Source organism: Tiliqua scincoides, chromosome 4, assembly GCF_035046505.1.
Source record: "Tiliqua scincoides isolate rTilSci1 chromosome 4, rTilSci1.hap2, whole genome shotgun sequence".
NCBI lineage: Eukaryota > Metazoa > Chordata > Lepidosauria > Squamata > Scincidae > Tiliqua > Tiliqua scincoides.
In genome coordinates this window covers 199,414,714-199,434,422 of record NC_089824.1, presented here as the reverse complement: position 1 = coordinate 199,434,422, position 19,709 = coordinate 199,414,714, and the positions used below count along the sequence as shown (strand labels likewise).

General features: G+C 45.7%; 1 protein-coding gene across 1 annotated transcript; it reads left to right on the top strand.

Annotated features, from left to right (window-relative positions):
* The first annotated feature begins 4,256 nt into the window (after window positions 1–4,256).
* PIGT (phosphatidylinositol glycan anchor biosynthesis class T) lies at window positions 4,257–18,298 on the top strand. Its single transcript, XM_066625705.1, has 12 exons — window positions 4,257–4,461; window positions 5,872–6,049; window positions 7,157–7,284; window positions 8,766–8,866; window positions 9,973–10,059; window positions 11,034–11,121; window positions 11,214–11,311; window positions 12,705–12,870; window positions 13,646–13,846; window positions 14,638–14,803; window positions 14,930–15,013; window positions 17,169–18,298. The coding sequence occupies exons 1-12, from the start codon at window positions 4,272–4,274 to the stop codon at window positions 17,419–17,421; spliced, it is 1,740 nt and encodes a 579-aa protein (XP_066481802.1). The 5' UTR covers window positions 4,257–4,271; the 3' UTR covers window positions 17,422–18,298.
* Window positions 18,299–19,709: the final 1,411 nt, after the last annotated feature.

The window sequence follows — 19,709 nt, the reverse complement described above, 5'->3', positions numbered from 1 at the left end:
TCCTGTGCCTGTCTACTCAGAAGTAAGTCCCATTAGAGACTGTGGGGCTTCCTCCCAGGAAAGTGTGGAGAGGACTGCAGCCTCAGAGCCCTTCCTCTGCCTGTCTACTCAGGCTGCAAGGCTATGACACTTTCCCGGGAGTAAGCCCCATTGAACACAATGGAACTTACTTCTGAGTAGACATGCATAGGCTTGGGCTCTCAGGCTGCAAGGCCATGCACCCTTTACCAGGAGCAAGTCCCATTGAGCACAATGAGACTTACTTCTGAGCAGACATGCCTAGGCTCATGCTGCAGATTGGCACGGGGGCTGCACCAGCCAGCTTCCTTCCCCTCCTCCTCCGCCAAGCCAGTACCTGGGCATTCCATGGGTGCCGCAGCCCGTCTCCCTGGCTGGCTGGCTGGCTGTCCATCCTCCTCCTCGGCATCGGCACGTGTCCCCCACACCCTCCACTGGCTTGGAAGCTGTGCGGGGAAGCAGAGCGCGGGGGGAGGGGAGGCGGGCTGGGCTCAGGTGAGAGCTTGGGGATGGGGGCAGGAGGGTGTTGTTGTGTGGTCAGGCAGGGGCCAGGCGCCCGCCCACCCTGCACCCCCCAGCACCCACCCAGCAAATGCCTCTGTTTTGCTCCCTCCCTCCTGGAATGCCTCCGAAGGGGAGGGGCCCCTGCAAAAAGGTGCCGGAACTCCGTCCCCCCGCGTTCCATTAGAAAAAAAGCCCTGTGGAGGACTATCCATTCAATCTATAAGGCTATTGCAGGGGTCTCCAAACTTTTCGGCACAAGAGCTGCATCATCTAAATACATCAGAAATGGATAAGTTTGCTGTGATCTTTTTTGTACTCAGCCTATGATACAGAACACACAGCATATGAATCATGAAAATGTTTATTCAGAGTGGTACGTTGTGCCAAAAACTGAGACATATCCACAAGGAAACTGCTTTAAATTTGGAAATCATCCAGACTGCAATGATTGTAAAATTAGACCAGATTTCTTTCCTTGTGCTTATCTTTCAGCATGTCATCTGACTGCAGATCAATAATTTCCAATTGATGCTGACTTCAGAGTGTGTCAGCCTTGTAGTCAAATGGATTCTGAAACATCTTTATTTCATCTGTTTTTCCATCAAGGTCGGAAAATCGTTCATGAAATTGTTTGTGCAGGTCCCTGATGATATCTTTTGCAAATGAAGAAGGAAATTCTGCTTTACTTTCTTCATGAAATTTTGCAGAACAGGGGAAGTGATCCAAATTCTGACCTTGCAACTGTCTCTCAAAAAACAGCAGTTTTGTCCAAAATGCCTTGATGTGAGAATACTTCAGTGATCAAATTTGTATCACCTTGGAGTTTCAGATTCAATTGATTCATATGGGCTGTAAGATTTACAAAAAAAAGCCAGTTTCCAAAGCCAGTCAATGTTTCACAACAGTGGCTCAGGTTGATTGTTCTCTTCAAGAAATGATTTTATTTCCTCTCTGAGTTGAAAGAACCATGACAGAACTTTTCCACAACTAAAGGTACAATTCAAACTGCACTTTGGAGGGTTAAAATGTGCCCTAAAGCACATTTGCGTGTCCTTGAGAGTTGGGCGCAATCCAGCCTCTGCACCAATCTTGGAGGGAAGGCTTATGTTGGCCAAGCTTGGCTGATGCAAGGATCTGGGGAGGGTGGGGAGGAGGTGGAAGGGAGGTGTTCCAGGGTAGGGGGAGGGCAGGCAGAGGGCGGTTCCAGGGTGGGTGGGTGAGGAGTGAGAGGCAGGGCTGGGACCCAGCAGATATGCTGGATCCTAGTCCCCTAGTGGTGCGGAGCAGCTGCAAGCTGCTCTGCTCACCTCAGACTTATGCCACCTCCGGAGGTGGTGCAAATCCAAGGAGACCCATTGGGGCTGTGGTGGGTTACCCGGGGGTAAGGGGAAGAGTTTCCCCTTACCTCCAGCTGAGCCACTTTGGGCCCCGATCTTGAGCTGGATATAGCATAGGCCTCCTGGCTGCATGCCATTGAATTGCTGTATAAGAGAACAAACTTGGAAATTTCTTTCAGAAATTCATGGAACTGATGACAATAAAGCCCATGAGATCTAAAGTAATTAACTGTAGAAATGACAAGTTTTAGAACACAAGACATGTCAATATATTTTCCACACGATGCTTGTTGATGGATACTACTACTACTGGATCTTGGTACGATGCTTGTTGATGGATACTACTACTACTGGATCTTGGTACCAAGATCCAGGTCTACAGAGCTTGCGTCCTGAGTACACTTCTGTACTGCAGCGAGTCATGGACTCTTCGCTCACAACAGGAGAGGAAACTGAGCGCTTTCCACATGCGCTGCCTCCGACGCATCCTCGGCATCACCTGGCAGGACAAAGTTCCAAACAACACAGTCCTGGAACGTGCTGGAATCCCTAGCATGTATTCACTGCTGAAACAGAGACGCCTGCGTTGGCTTGGTCATGTCGTGAGAATGGATGATGGCCGGATCCCAAAGGATCTCCTCTATGGAGAACTCGTGCAAGGAAAGCGCCCTACAGGCAGACCACAGCTGCGATACAAGGACATCTGCAAGAGGGATCTGAAGGCCTTAGGGATGGACCTCAACAAGTGGGAAACCCTGGCCTCTGAGCGGCCCGCTTGGAGGCAGGCTGTGCAGCATGGCCTTTCCCAGTTTGAAGATACACTTTGCCAACAGTCTGAGGCTAAGAGGCAAAGAAGGAAGGCCCATAGCCAGGGAGTCAGACCAGGGACAGACTGCACTTGCTCCTGGTGTGGAAGGGATTGTCACTCCCGGATTGGCCTTTTCAGCCAGAACCACCTTTCAGAGAGCGATACCATAGTCTTTTGAGACTGAAGGTTGCCAATACAATACTACTACTACTACTACTACTACTACTACTACTACTAATAATAATAATAATAATAATAATAATAATAATAATAACTGGGTATTTATATGCTGCCTTTCTGGTCACTGGATTATTCCTCTGACAAGGCAGTTTACATAGGCAGGCTGTTTCTAAATCCCCAAGGGATTTCTACACATCACAGAAAGGTTCTGTCTTGCAAGAACCACACAACATTTCAGATGGATCTTTCTGGTTGGGTATCACTTCTGGCCCCAGTTGCCGCCCACACAGGCTGACAAGCAGCTCCTTCATCTCACATGGAGGGCAGCCAAGACGCTTCTTCACTCACACCAAAGAACAGGTGGAATAGCTCAGCTTGTCAGCTGCTTTAAGGTCTCGCCGTTCAGGGAGCTGTCAGTGGCCTCAAACTGGGAACCTTCTGATGTTATCTTCAGGATAACTGAGGCTCTACCCTCTAGACCAGATCTCCTGGCAGACAATGCAGAAACATGGGCTTTGGAAATCCACCAACTTCAGCAGCTTTTGTGATTTGTCCAACCAAACCTTCCTTGGCCCTACACTCAGGGGTCTCCAAACCCTGGCCCGGGGGCCAGATGCAGCCCACAGAGAGCCTCTATCCAGCCTGTGGCCAGCCTCTGATCCCCTGAGAGCCTCTGGTCCAGCTGACCAAACACAACCAGAGTTGTGCTTGTTGGGTGAGGGAATGGGGGTCCATTTAAGTGTGTGCTTTATTTCTTGGGCTGCGTTGGTGCTTGGAGAAATCCTGGACATTTGAGCCCATTCATTCATTCATTCATTCATTCATTCATTCATTCATTCAAGTTCCATCTCTAATGTATTTATTTAAATTTTGTATTTAATTGTTTTCCAGCCCTCTACACTGTGCCAGATATTTGATGTGGCCCTTCTGTCAAAAGGTTTAAAGACCCCTGCCCTAGACATATTCTTTCCTAAGTCAATTGTCACGCACTTCAGTTTACTCCACTACAGTTTGTATTCCAATGAAATATTTTCTAGTTCTTTGAAGGTGCCTTCCCTGGTTATATAACCTTCCGGGTTCTCATGAGCCTTTTTAGCCCTCAGTGACAACTCTTGACAAAAATCAGTGAAGACACCCAGAATTTTGCTAGCACAAGTTGGTCAACAGCAGCGCACCCATTTCGAATGTTAAAGTACTTCAAAAGCCAATTCAGGATTCTAGCCTCTTGTCTCCATATGCTCCCACTGAATTGTCACTCTAGGTGCTCTACTATCTCTGTGGGCTCAACATAGTGGCGACTGGAAGAAAGGCTTCTATTGGACAGCGGCGAGCTGGAGGCGGTGCCAGCGGCACCCCCGCATTCCCATTGGCTGGGGCCTGCTGAGCGACAGGTGGGGCTTCGCTCGGGTGTGTGAGGCGCAGGAATGGAGCCGGGCGAGGCGCGACTGGGGCTCCTCTTGGGGCTGCTGGCGCTGGCGCTGGTGGAGGGCGCGGCCGAGCCCCTGCGCGACTCCCTACGCGAGGAGCTGCTACTGAGCCCACTCCCTTCCGGCGACGTGGCCGCCACCTTCCAGTTCCGGACGCGCTGGGACTCCGACCTGCAGCGGGAGGGCGGTGAGGGGCGGGGCCTCGGGGGCGGGGCCTCTTTGACAGGTGGCCCCTGAGGGCCCTGTGCGGGTGGAAGGCTCCCCAAGGGGTGTGTGTGCAAGGGGTGCCCCCCATGGGTGGGAGCGCTGATGGGCGACTCAGGCGGACAGATTAAGGTGGGAGAGCCCCATTTTGAGGAGGGGCTATGGCTCCATCAGACAAAAGAAAGCATTTCTTTACCCAGAGTATCATGGTCTGTGGAACTCCCTGCCACAGGATGTGGGGGTGACATCTGGCCTGAGTGGGAGCTCTGATTGGGGGGGTTCCCTCCCAGGTGGACAGGTTAAGGTAGGACAATCCCATTTAGAGGGAGGGGCTGTGGCTCCATCAGACAAAAGAAAGCTTTTCTTTACCCAGAGTATAATTGTCCTGTGGAACCCCCTGCCACAGGATGTGGTAATGGCGTCCAGCCTGAGTAAGAGCTCTGATCGGGGAGGTTTCACTCCCAGGTGGACAGATTAAGGTGGAGAAGGCCCCGTTTAGTCAGTGGGGCTGTGGCTCCATCGGAACAGACAAAACATTGCTTTACCCAGAGTGTCATGGTCTATGGAACTCCCTGCCACAGGATGTGATGATGGCATCCGGCCTGAGTAGGAGCTCTGATGGGGGGGTTCACTCCCAGGTGGACAGATTAAAGTAGAGCAGACCCCATTTAGAGGATGGGGATGTGGCTCCATAAGAGAATTGGAACAGACAAAACATTACTTTACCCGCAGTGTAATTATCCTGTGGAACTCCTTGCCACAGGATGTGGTGGTGGCATCTGACCTGAGTTGGAGCTCTGTTGTGGGGGTTTAGGATTAGGCTGTGCATACGTCATGTCCAAAGAGCTGCACGCTTCTTTGAGGTATACCCCATTAAATGTACTTCTGAATAAACCTGCACCTTAAAGGGTTGAGCAGACTAATTTTAGTATAGCATCTCTTAGGGTGAATGACATATGCTTTCTGCATCACTTAAGTTACAGGAATACAAAAATGCCCCAAACAAGACATCTCTCCCAAATAGAAGCTTTTGACACCCAACTCCCATAACTCTCCCTTGGCGTGTTGTTGGAACAGGTATCCCATAGTCCGACACTGGGAGATTTCATTAAGTCCAGGCCTAGGAGAAGGAGAACACATCCCTGAGACATGAGGGTTACAAACCTCACTGGGAGAAGCAGAGAAGGCAAGAAGGCACAAATAGTACATGAAGTACACCAATGTTAAGGAATCAAGTACCACATGAAGGCGAGACTGGCATGTAGTTGGGCTGGGACATGGGGCTGACTTGAATTGGGCTGCAGGGCTGGAGCAGATTAGGTTCTGGGGCAGACATATTGGAAGAGAAGGAATCTTGTTCTAACTTTATTCTTTTGTTTTTTATTCCCTACAGTCTCTCATTACAGGCTGTTCCCTAAGGCTTTGGGGCAGCTGATTTCCAAGTATTCAGTGCGTGAGCTGCACCTCTCTCTAACTCAGGGCTTCTGGCGCACACAGAGCTGGGGCCAGCCTTACTTGCAAGCTCCAGCTGGTGCTGAGCTCTGGGTCTGGTTTCAGGACTCTGTCATTGAGTAAGTGATCCTTTTGAATTGGTTGATTAGCTCCCTAACAATCGAGGGAAAGCATAATAAGGCTGCAATCCTATATACACAATTACCTAAGAGTAAGTCCTGTTGAAGTCATGGGACTTAATTTGTGCAGACTTGCATAGGATTATGCTATGGGGTTGAGCTTTTCTCCTCTAGAGCAGGGGTCTCCAAACTTTTTGGCCAGAGGGCCACAGCAAATATCTGACACGGTTTTGAGGGCCGGAAAAAAAATTTAAATATAAAATTTATTTAAATAAATTAGAGATGGAACTTAGATGAGTGAAAAAATGAATGAATGGGTTCATTCCTTTAACCTTTCTGGCCCTTGAACACCCTCCAGATGCAACCAGAGCATAGTTCCAGTCACGTTTGGTCAAGTGGGCCAGAGGCTTTCAGGAGACAAGAGCCTGGCCGCGGGCTGGATAGAGGCTTGCTGTGGTCTGTACCTGGCCCCCTGGGGTTTGGAGACTCCTGCTCTAGAGTTTAATACACTCTACGAGCTTTTTCCAAAACAAGTTAGCATGTGAATTGCCATGTCTGTCTGTTTTGTTTCCAAAACATATGTAATAAGCAAAATATTTGCATATAGAGTTACAAAAACTAAATTTTGCATGCTTAGAACTTTATGAATTCACATTCAAGAGCACTCTATGAATTACTTCATGTCAGCATTTCAGGTATTGCACCTTACATCAAGGAAGAGTGCAGCCAAATTAATGCCTAGATTTGCATAATGCTGTGTAGCTTTGCATCGCTTCTAATTATTTGTTTCATAGCAATTTATTTATTTCATGGTCTATCTGCTAATTTTCTCCTCCCTCCTTTATATCTTCACCTATATAAGCAGCACATTTTATCCTGCCACCAGTACAAAGCTCTGAAGCAGTGTACAACTACAGGCTCAGTTTGAAAGACAAGAATGAATGCAGTTTTAAAACAGTCTGTAAAACACCTGTAAGGTTTTAGACAAATCCTCTCAAATTAGAAGCAACCGCTTTTTTTTAAATATAAAATTTATTTAAGATAGTTTTCCCAGCCCTAAAGCAGCCTTCAACATATGTATATATTTATATATTTTTCTTCATCTAGCGTTGACAAAGCTTGGAAAGATCTTAGTAACATTCTCTCGGGGATATTCTGTGCCTCTTTGAACTTCATTGATTCCACCAACACTATCATTCCGACAGCATCCTTCAAACCTTTGGGACTGGCCAATGGTGAGAGTGTGTGTACTGTATATCGTATGCTGGCATGGAGGGGATTATTTTGCAGTGACATGCATTAAAATTATTTACGTGGTCTAGTGGGTTGCTAATGCAGCACTATGCACAGAGGGGGCAATTTGTCCTATTGCCAGTGCAGGGTGTGAGGATGTATGCCCACCATACTGATTCAGTTTTGAGCAGTGACAATGCTCATACTTTGCTTCTGTCTTAAGGACTGATTCTGAGCTTTAGATTAGACCTCTTGCAAGCCACCTTTTAAGTTTGTGGAGATCATTTGCTTGTATCAAGTGTGAGCTGGAAATGGTTCAGGAGCTGGAGATGGTGCAGTGACTTCCAGAGTACCTTTCTGAAGTGGTGGAGACTGATGCTGCTAAGACCTGTGTACCCACAGCTTGTATGATACATTCTTCACCCTTCCAAGGTGGATGGACTTCACTGAAGATCTTCTGTAACAGCTGAGCTAGCAGTTCAAAAGTTGCTTCCAGAAGCAAGATGGGCATTTGAATGTTTGTCCATTTCAGTCTTCTACCACGCCTGTCTCCCAGTGAATGGTGGAAGTGACAGTAATGAGCACATTCATCCACTGAGAAAAAAAGGCACATAGTTTTTTGACACCACTCCCTCTCTTCTTTCTGGAAATCAAAAGAGCAGCCTGTTTTGGCTTTGGTGCAGTCTTCCTATGCTCTTTCAAACAGTGGTTAGCATCCTGTAGATTTTGAGAATTGCTTCAGTGTGTATTGCTCTAGGGCTGCGGTTTTCAAACTCTCAGTGAGTTTGAATCCCGCAGTAAGTCTTTGTGGGGGTGGAGGCAGCAGGAGCAGGGGGAAGATAGCAATGCGATCCCCAGGATCGCGTCGCTCAGAGGGCTGCAGGGACTGGGGTGCACCCTCCAGTACCTGCAGCAGACATCCCTGGGTGTGGGGAGTCAGGTGCAAGCGCCTGCAGGGCTCCCCAGGTCAGGGAAAGTGAGAGTGGAGAGATCATGCTCTTCCTCCGCAAAACCGGAATCGGAGTGGGATCTCTCCACACTCAATTTCCCTGACCTGGGGAGCCCTGCAGGCACTCGCACCCAGCTCCCCACACCCAGGCACGGCTGCTGCAGGGACTGGAGGGTGCACCCCAGTCCCTGCAGCCCCGTCAGAAGGGAAAGTGGAGTGATTGCACTCCGCTTCCAGTTTAGCGGAGCGGGGTGTAGTCACCCCGCTTTCACTTTCCCTGACCTGGGGAGCCTTGCAGTAATTCGCGCAGGGCTCCCCGCACCCCTGGGAGGCTGCAGGAGGCTTGGGCAAGTGTACCCAAGCCCCTGCAGCCCCCCTGAGCAGCATGATCCCCAGGATCACGCTGCTGCCTCCTCCCTGCCTCCTGGCTGCCCCGCCCCTTAAGGGGAAAGGGACCAGGCGTTGCGACGCCCCAGTTTGAATACCACTGCTCTAGTGTTATAGAGTTCCTAACCTCCCTGTTCCCTTACTCAGTTACAGATCATCGTTTCCTGCGATACGCTGTCCTACCCCGTGAAGTCGTCTGTACTGAGAACCTTACACCCTGGAAAAAACTATTGCCATGCAGTTCAAAGGTAAGGGTGTGCCTGACACCATATAGATGGAGCTTGTAACATTTCTGTTACACGCTTGTACAATTTGCTTCTTGAACCAGCATATGCTGTGACTCTGGACTCCCTCATCCTATTCTAAATATTTTGGAGCATCTCTTGCTTTGTGTGCATGGGGGGGGGTGTATAGGGAGTATCTACCTCCTCCTGTATTGGAGCAAATAGTTTTGAAGGGAACTAGCATCAGAAGCCCTCTTTTTCTCCCTGCCACCCCCACCATCTTTACCAAAGTGCATACGGCTGCATAGTCTCCAGGTTTGTTTCTGGAATGGAAGCTGCTTTGAAGACAGTTTGAAAGCTTCAACTGGTGCAATTTTAATGGGCATGGACCATTATTCTCATGTTACACCAATTTTAAGATAGCAGCATTGGCTACTAGTTTGCTTGTAGACTCAGTTCAGAGTGATCCCTTCAGCTTTTGGAGGCCCAAGTGGTTTGGTTCCTGATTATTTCAGGGAACATGTCCTCCCATATGAGTCTTCCTGACAATTCTGATGGGGTCCTGCACTGACTTCTGTTTCACGTGGAGTCCACATTGGCCTCCACTGGGAGCAGAGTTTTTTCAGTAGCAGCTCCAAAGCTTTGGAACCTCCTTCTGAGAAAGATTTGAATTGCCCTCTCCTTGCTGATTCTCCATAATGTTTTAAAGAGCCTGATCCAAGGTATGGCTACTCAGAAATAAGTCCTATTATAGTCAATTGGTTTCCTTCCAGGTAAGTGTGGATAGCATTACTGCCAAAAACATTTTTGTTCCTCAGGGTTTCTGTTCATTATTGATGTTTTTGAGTTAGTTGGTTAGCTCCCTAACAGTAGAGGGAAAGCATATTATGGTGGCAACCCTATACACTCTTCTCTGGGAGTAAGTCCCTGCTTGTTACCTCTGAGTAGACTTGCATAGACTTGCACTGTGAATTCTGCTCTTCCTGCTGAATGCTGCTTGGTGGGATTTTCTCTCTTTAATTTTATGTTCTTATAGTTTGTACCCTTCTCTGGTATGGCATTTTTACAAAAATGAAATATTCTGTGGGGCAGAAGTCTAGCCATATTTTCTTTCCTCTTCCTTTTTCCAGGCGGGCCTGGCTGTTCTGTTGAAGGCCGAGCGCTTGTTTCACAGCAGTTACCATTCCCAGGCTGTGCACATCCGTCCCATCTGCAGAGTGAGTCTAGCTGTATTTCGTACTGTGCCTGATCCTTAAGTCTGATGGAACTTCTTGCAGCAGTTTTCCCAAACATGAATTTTTGCTCCCAGTGGGCTCACCTTGTAAATATTTAACAGTATTTTGGAGAATAAAGGAGGCCAAAAGAAAATCAAAGTAAAATTTCTGAGACACAAACTCTATTAAAAAACAAAGCCCAGTACCAGTACCATGCAACAGCCATCAAAAGTGCAGTGTTTTCTTCAGGCAATCATATGCCAAATGGCTGTTTCATTAAAGTAGAATGGGCTGAGTGGGAACCAGAAATGATAACGGATGATTATTGTGATACCTCTGGAGCTCTTTCAGGGAGGGAGATAGATCTTCAACCTCCTCTTCTCCTATGAATGCTCCTCTTCTCCAGTTGGAGATGCAACCACTGTCAGTGGCGTCTGTTGGAAAAGGTACTGCCAAAGACTATATATGTCCCACATTTTGCGTTCATCTACCATAGTTGCCTGAACTATAATTGCCTCAGATAGGTTCCCAAGTATGGCTCGGTTTCCCTTCCAATCTGAAATAAGTGTTACATTAATCAAAGAATCCTGGGTTTCCACATTTGCCCTTAAGAAAGGTGGAAAATTCCCCGGTCACAATTTGTCAATGATGGGTATAGTGCATTTGAGAACTTGGTTGTTCCAAAAGAAATATAGCAAGGCATTTCAAAATCTGCCAATTCGTTGTCAGTTTTGGAATTGTTTTAAGAAGCAGTTGTGCAGTATCTGAGATGGACAAACTAACTACGTGGATAACATCTTTGGAACTGAATTGGGAATTGTGGCAATTTGCTGCTGAGACAGGTTCCACTACTGTGAATTAGAAGAAAAATGGTGCTTTGTTCTGCTTTCTAAGAGGATGATGTGTTGGTGATACAATTTATATTTTTATAACTTGAGAGGCTGCTTTAAAAAAAAAAAAAAACTCTTCTCTTTCAGGATGCCTCTTGCCTGAGCACATCATGGGAACTCAGACAGACCCTCACTGTTGTCTTTGATTCCTTTGCCAGTGGCCATGGGAAAAAAGGTAAGTCAACTTACTTTTCAGCATATTGCAACTCTTATGTCAGTTACTCCTCCTTATCTCTTAGCTGACCTTATGTATCAATTTTCCACCAGATTGGTCCCTCTTTAAGATTTTCTCCCGCACACTTACTGAAGCTTGTCCTCTGGCATCTCAAAGTAAAGTCTACGTTGACATTTCCAGTAAAGGCCAGGTAACCTTTCCTTTCAACTGACTTCCAGCAGACCTGAAACTTTAATCATATCAGAAGACACCAGGGGTTGATTCTGTGATGCATTTTTCTCCAGAAAGTTTTTGTTTCATGATGCTTTATTTCATAAGACTAATTACAGGTGAATGTTGCTTAATAATGTTCTGAAGAACAAATGACTGCATATACGATGGCGGTCAGTCAGTCAGTTCTCTGAATCTTCCTGGATTCTCTGAATATGTGCCTGGAGCAGAGTAGTGGCTTTTCTGTAGCTTTCCTGGAGCATCCTCTTTGCTGTAGTCCCAAGCCTTTAATCTTTGATCTCCTAGTGAAATGAACAGCTGATTGTCGGATCATCTGAAGCATAGCCGCTGAACTCGTTGTGACCCAGCCACTTGCTCAGCAGGCAAGCAGCTAGGACACTGTGAGTACAGACTCAGGATTACGTGGGCAAGTGAAGAGGATGCTCCAGGAAAGCTGCAGAAAAACGGCTGCTCTGCTCCCCCTTTCCTGGTAAAATGTTAACTTTACAACAAGTTTGCTTAATGTCAGGGATCAGAGAATGTATCCCCATCATTAAGCGATGCACATCTCAAACTGTTTCCTAGACTGTCAACCTCTTCAGCTCATTCTGTAATTGGTTTGTGGAATTCCTTGCCACAGGATGTGGTGATGACATTTAGCCTAGATGCCTTTAAAAGGGGATTGGACAAATTTGTAGGGGAAAAGTTCATCACAGGTTACAAGCTGTGATGGGTATGTGCAACCTCTTGATTTTAGAATTAGGTTACCTCTGAATGCCAGATGCAAGGGAGGGCATTAGGATGCAGGTCTCTTGTTGTCTTGTGTACTCCCCAAGGCATCTGGTGGGCTATTGTGAGATACAGGAAATTGGACTAGATGGGCCTTTGGCCTGATCCAGTGGGGCTCTTACGTTCATTCATATTTTCAATCAATGCCCAGAGTGGGATCAGGATCACAGCATCTGACACTGCTCCCAACTTCCTTATGTCACCCATTATGTGGAACTCCTGACCTCCAGTGATCAGATTGGCTTCCTCTCTGTCTGCCTGGCTGCCTCTCTGCCTCAATAGGCTACTTATCTATTTTCTTTAGGTTTGGGGGTTTAACTTTGTTCTCTGGTTGGATTATTTTGTTCTCTGCTGATTTGATGTGTTTTTGTTATTGTGTTTGCTTATGGTCTTATTGTTCTAATGTTTTATTGCTGCTATTATTCATTTCTAATTTGTAGTGCCACTTTGAGTATCTTCCTGCTTACACTTTGCTTTTAAAGTAAAACCAATATGCAACTATTTTACATGTATACATATTAAAGGATTTGATGTCTTCTTGTGATGGCTCATGAAGATGTGCTTTCCTCTGGTTGTGTTCTCAGGAAAAAGAGTTGCTAGAAGTTTCTCCCGCTCCCTTGTCTGTACACGAAGCATCTGTCCAGGGGGATAAGAGAACCTATGCAGTCTATGACCTCCTGAACCCAGCACTCTTTAATGCATCTCGCAGCCTCAATGTGCAGCTCAAATGGAAACGGCCTCAGGACAGCAGTGAGCAAATCATTCTTTTTCTGCCACTAATGGTGTTATCTTCTCTCAGACCACTATTAGGGCACTCCTCAAGGAGAGGCTGCAGTTCTGCATACAAAGCTAAAGGTCCCATGTTCAGTCCCTGGCATCTCCATGTTAAGATTATATGTCTGAAGACCTGGAGAACTGCTGCCACGCAGTGCAGACACAACTAAATTTAGATAGACCAATAGTCTGACTTGGTAGCAGGCAGCTTCCTGTGTTCGTGTGGGATAGAATTGTGTTGTGCATGTTGAACTTGTTCATATTTAATGGTTCTTTTTCTGCAAAGGCTACCACTAAGGTCTTAGCAATTCAGATTAAAGCTCAAATTATTCCAGTTGTAGTTCTCTGTGTTAATGTGACTTGGTTGCCAGTTGAAAAGCCTGTAGTAGTTCCAAGCATCTCAAGAGAAGGTATATTAAGAGGCAGCATAGGAAGTTGAAGAATTAAGAGCTGCTAGTACCACCCTCCCAGATAAAAACTGTGTAGAGCAGCACTTCCCAATCTTCGGCATCCCACGATGCCCACACAGAGCTTACTTGCCACAATAATCTAGGGCAGATGGGGATATCTGCTTTTAAATCTCCTTCTTTTGTAGAGTAGGATCCACAGCTTCATTCTGAATTCTAATATGGAAAGAAATCACAAGAAGTGTTCTCCTCACAAGCTCTCTATTAGGTATTATGAAGGATGGGGAGTAGAATTGCATTGAGTTTTGTTTGCGTCCCAATTCTATTTTGTTTCCTTCCTGCAGTGGATCTGTCAGTACCTGTGCTCCATGCTCAGCGCTACGTCAGTGGTTATGGTCTTCAGACGGGAGAAATCAGTACCTTGGTCTATAACACACACCCATACCGAGCTTTCCCTGTGCTACTTTTGGAGACTGTACCCTGGTACCTGCGACTCTACATTCACACACTGTCCATTATCACTAAGGGAAAGGAAAACAAGCCAAGTAAGAATGAACTTCCCTGGGTCACCTAGTGAGCTCCATGCCTGAGTGGGGATTAGAACTCAAGTCTCCCCTGTCTAAGTCCAGCACTCCAACCACTACACTACATTGGTTCTCCAAAAGCTGAATCTGCAACATATATTGCTTTAACTGTGCAATGTTGACTTGTGGTGATAGTGATGCAGGGAGGCACAGGGGGAACAGATTTGATTTATCACAAGATGCTGCAATTCCTAGGTCATTCTTGATGATAAAGGCAAACTTGGCTTCTGGAGGGTATAGCAGAAGGTAGCCAGTGGGTCCCAGGGTTTGACATGTGTCAGATTCAGGAATACTGGGACAACTTCCAAATTCTGTCCAAGCACAGAATCTTGGGGCACAGTGAAAATTGCTGTAGAAATGTGTTGTTAACCATTTCTATCATTCTTTTAATGTCCACGTGCAGTAGAGGTCTTGTAATTCGACCGCACAGCTTGTCTGTGAAAGACCTCATTCAAGTTCCCTGTTTTAAAGAATGGAAACTGAAGGCGGTGCTGTTGATTTGAAGGCTGCTTAGTTAGGCCTTGTGTGAACACAGATCTGAAACCTGAGTTAGTATGCCAGACAGGAAAACTGGAGGGTATTGGAGAAATACATTTTGATCTATGTCCTTTCTCCTCACCAAAACCACTGTGGTAGTGAGGTCAGTTGGGTCTAGGTAGGAAATATTCCTTGGGGCATCCTGTGCATGTGCAAGAAAAAAGTTTTAAAAATTGTCAAATAGTTGTGTAATAATAGCATGCCTCTGGTATTAGGTTACATCCAGTATCAGCCCGCTCAAGACCGACAGCGACCTCATCTCCTAGAGATGCTGATTCAGCTGCCGGCAAACTCTGTCACAAAGATCACCATCCAGTTTGAGCGAGCCTTGCTGAAGTGGACAGAATACACTCCTGACCCCAACCATGGCTTTTACGTAAGGTAAGGCTGCAGCAGTCCTTCACCAATCAGGGTTTGGCTAGCTATACTGTATCTCTTAGTACCATGTTCACTTATTCTCCATAAAGCAAATGCTTATGTAATGTCTGTTTGGTTTTTGGCCTGCAGCCCATCTGTCCTGAGTGCCCTGGTGCCAAGTGTCATTGCGATGAAAGACGAAGATGAAGAGCTAAGTCCGCTCTTTGCTTCATTGTGAGTGCATTAATCCAAATGATGAGGAATGGAATGTGGAAATGACTTGTTTAAAATCAGCATTGCTAACACTTGCATTTGTTCAGTTTCTCCTGGAGCAAAATACTTCTCAACCTGTTTTCCTGTTGAATAACCTCTTATGGATGGAAAATGCTGGTAGTATGTTCAGAACTAGCTTGAACACACAATCATATCCTGTTGGAGGTCTTATAGCACCTGAGATGACAGGACCCAGTTGTCCTATGTGCTTACTGTGGTGCTACAAGTTATATGGAGGTTCCCTATGAATCTGCAGAGGTCTGGCTCCTCAGTACAAGTCTGCTCTGCATAGTTTGCAGAGATAAAGAAGAGATGCTGCAAAGGCCACCTGGCCATATAATATTCTTGATATGTTAGATACGGGCTTATGTGCTCTCTTCTTTCTTTGCTTTTCCGTGCAACTTATTCTCCTTGGAGTAATTTGTTTATTTAAAATATTTCTAAGCTGTTGTTCTGCAGGCTCTCAAAGTGGTAAGCAACATAACTATCCTATAAAAATAAGACAAAATCAGCCAGTTAACCAAATTAAAATGCAGCCAGCAGCCATAGAGATCTGTAAAACAAACAAGGAAAAACAGCAGTAGAATCTCAGTGAAAATCATATGGCTGTGCTGATGTTAACTTAACACTAACCATTGTTAGCTTCAGACCAGAGTTTGCAACCTGGATTAGAAGCGGATCTTGGTTAAAGTTATCCATGGTTAGTCTGAAGACATGGTTGGTCGAAGACCTAACATTAGGTTGTAGTTCTGAAAAAGAAAATGGGGGGTGGGAGAATTTGCACAAGAGAGGAAGCAGGAAAGAAGGGAAATTTCATGTGCTCATAATCTCTTAACCATGGAGAAAATTGAATTTGCATTGCACCAGAGTGGATCAAATTCTAAGCAAATGTCCATAGTATTTTTCTATATGTTTTTTCTGTTGGATGTGCTTCCCCCCTCCACTATGGATAGCTTGGAGTTTGAAGTTGGAGTAACCGCAGAGTTTACTTAAATAGTTGAAGGCAGTCTTCAAACTGGTTGTTATAATATCAGAAAGCAGGGTGTGAAAAGATCTTCACCTCAACTTATCTTTCCCATTTGGGGACACAGCAACATAAAGTACTTGCATCACAGTGGGTGAGTCAACAGGCATAACCCCCATTTGGGAGGAAGTGCTGCTTATCTTGCATCATTAAATTGATGCATTACGTTGTGCCCAAAGGTTTGTGGTTATGCTAATTAGTTGAAAGCTTAGATAAGTTATGCAGCATTCAGAAGCTACTTGGCCTATACATTTTAAAATCTCATTTTCAAAGACAGCCTCTACATTTTTGCACCTCTTTCCATAAGTATGAGGAGCAGACTGTTTAAAAAAAAATTAAGATTCTTAGGAATCAAAGTTCTGGGCAGAAATACTGCATGGGATTCTGCATAGATGAACTTGCAGAATACTGACGGGCAGCCCAATCCAGAGCTGCATGGCAGCTGCAGCGCCAAAAATGGCTGCTGCAGTATCCTACATGTACCGGGTAGCCGCCAGCAGGTAAGAGAAGTAGCCCTGCTCCCTCCCTCCACCACACTTCCTCCCCACTCTCCCCTCGCCCTTGAACACTTCCCCCCCACCTCCCTCACACACCTACTCACCTCTCCACTGCCCTGCAGTCCAGGTGAATGCTGGGTGACAGAAAGTGGGCCCAGCACCAGAGCTGGCCCAGCACAGGCTCATGCTAGGCTAGCTCTGGCGCTGGGCCTGTGGTACTGCCCGCATATGTGCCTTATGGTATGTTTGCGGCAGCGTGCACCGGTGGTAAGTGGACATGCAAAGCACAAGATTGAGCCCTTGGATTCTAATGTGGTACACTCCCCTGAGAACATACATGGGGGGTGCAGGGAAGTTGGTGGTTTTTAAACTGGTTCCCCATCAACATTGTCCATGTGAAAATACAGTTTGTATTTTAATTTATGGGCGTTCTTTCAAAAAAAAAAAAAAGTGACACTCTTAATCTGCTCTATTCCCTCATGTGTAATTTAAAGTAATGTGGTTGTACAAGAGAATTATACATCAGTTACTGATGTAACCGAATATCTAAATTGAACTGTATCACCTCAGCTGACCTTCTCCTTCTACTTGTCAGGTTTCCGTCCTTTGATGGCTCCAGCTACTTTGTGCGCCTCTACACAGAACCGCTGCTGGTGAACCTCCCCACACCAGACTTCAGTATGCCATATAATGTCATTTGCCTGACCTGCACTGTGGTGGCTGTCTGCTATGGCTCTTTTTATAACCTGCTCACCAGAACCTTCCAAGTGGAAGAACCTAGCAGGGGAGGCCTAGCCAGGCGATTGGCAAACATCATACGTAAAATAAGGGGGGTCCCACCTCTTTGAGAGTACCTCACTCAGCCACTACTCAGAGCTTTAAGAAGTCTGGCCAGGATTTGAAGGGATGAATTCATGAGAGGACAACTGGGCTACCTGTGCAGCCTGTTCAAAGCAAGAAAATGATAAAGCCATTTTGCTTTTCCTGCACAGCCCAAAGAGCTGCTCTTGTCTTCCTTGCTGGTGGAAGGTATTGGGACTTGGGCACTGCTCATACTGAGACTGCAAGTGCAAAGCCATTGGTGAAGATGTTGGTTTTTGTGGGAGTGCTTTTTGTTGTAATTTATGGGTTCTGGAAAGACACTGTGAACAAATCTGTTCTGTGCTTGAACTGTTGCCCCCTTGGCCTTGCTGACTTACAGACACTTCAGTAGCGAACCTGTTCTATGGCAGTTGCTTTCAGTATGTTGTTCATACCTTTTTAGCATCCATGTGATAGATGGGGTTGAATACTTAATATTTTGGTGGCCAGGATTCACTCACAAAGACAGTTGTAGTGGATATGGAGTAACACAGACTAAATAGCATTTTATGTTAGAGGATGACATGCATAGTCATCTAATTTTAGCGTGTTCCTCTTTCCACTATTGGAGAAGACTATGGGAAGAGAGTAACTGGAGTGCAAGGAAGTCATTGTGATTGAAGAAGGGAAACCAGTAGGAGGGCTAATTAGGGATTCTGGCATGCAGGGTGGCCATGCTGGGCAGGGAACATTGTGTGCCAGAGGATGAACTCTGTTGTGTGCATTAGATACAGGTGGGATTAGGGTAAGGCCATATTTGGGGGCGGGGTGGGGAATAAACAGAGTTTGTATGCAAAAGAGGAAGAAGGGAAAAAAATTCTGCAAGCGATAGAAGAAATAAATACTTAGAAGTGCTAAGGCTAAGCCCTTTGGAAGTGCTATGGTTTTATTACGTTGTTTAATGAGTTCAGTACTGGGTTTGCAGATGCTTGGAGGCAGGCTGTGCAGCATGGCCTTTCCCAGTTTGAAGAGACACTTTGCCAACAGTCTGAGGCAAAGAGGCAAAGAAGGAAGGCCCTTAGCCAGGGAGACAGACCAGGGACAGACTGCACTTGTTCCCGGTGTGGAAGGGATTGTCACTCCCGGATTGGCCTTTTCAGCCACACTAGACGCTGTGCCAGAACCACCTTTCAGAGCGCGATATCATAGTCTTTTGAGACTGAAGGTTGCCAATACAAATTTGGGATGTATCAGTAGTGTGTTGAATTCTTCTGCTTAGGGTAGATGAGTAAATAAGATGTCGGCTCACAAGCAGCTCTTTTGAATAGGATTGCTTTAACATAAATGGATTATGGCATACAACTGTCACCTGTCCATATGGATAGGTTAGAATTAAGTGTTTATTATATAAATGCATATCATTATCTAGTTGGAGCTAGACATCCATTTGACAAATGGGATGGTCCCCTTTGTGACAATCTGTTTCAGACTTGGCCCATTTGGCTAGAGCAGTGGTTCCCAAACTCCTATGGAGGAGCTTGACCGATGCAAGACTCGGAGCCTGTTGGCTTGGAAGCTGAATGAATGAATGAATGAATGAACCTTTATTAAGCATAGATAAAGAAACCGTAAAAGGAAACATAATCAGTCCTAATCCCTTTATCAAAAACGAAGTTAAGTTACTAAATTACTAATAATACATTTACAGTTCAACATAAAATATCAATTTTTTGACAGATTACATTAAGAAGGCTTAGAAATCGCTAAAAGTAAAAATTTAGAAACTCCCTCTAGCACATCTGGTGAGCAGTCATTTAGGAGACACTTCAGTTTTGCCTCATCTGAACGACCATTCATTTTGCCGAGAAGTGGAGTCATGTAAGTATGGTGGGATCTAGTGTGCCAAGGACAATAAAAAAGAATGTGTATGATTGATTCAGTATTTCCCAAATTACAAGGGCAGAGGCGTTCTTTATATGGTATTTGCCTATATCCGTCTTCTGTGACCTTGGATGGAAACACATTGAATCTTGCCAAGGAGATTGCATGACGTTCAGAAGCGTTGATCAAAATACTCAGATACGGAGCCATTTGCCCATACTTAAGTGGGATAGAGAAATTAAGAGGGGAGCAAATTCTAGAGGCAAGTTCAAAGAGGTTTTGTGCCTCAACGTCTAGAATTCTTTGCTTTACCCTTTGATAAGCTCCAGGGAATGAATAGAAGCTTAAAAGATCCAATGAAAAATAATAAATAATAATAACTTTATTTTTACCCCGCCTTTCTCCCCGAAGGGACTCAAGGCGGCTTACAACAGGTTAAAACAGATTAAAAACA

What these genes read in the sequence shown, in the direction of transcription:
- PIGT (XM_066625705.1), top strand. Translation starts at nt 4,272, where the DNA reads ATGGAGCCGGGCGAGGCGCGACTGGGGCTCCTCTTGGGGCTGCTGGCG. An exon ending in GGGAAAGGAAAACAAGCCAA is followed by an intron (nt 13,847 to 14,637) that starts GTAAGAATGAAC and finishes CTCTGGTATTAG; the next exon opens with GTTACATCCAGTATCAGCCC. An exon ending in AACCATGGCTTTTACGTAAG is followed by an intron (nt 14,804 to 14,929) that starts GTAAGGCTGCAG and finishes TTTGGCCTGCAG; the next exon opens with CCCATCTGTCCTGAGTGCCC.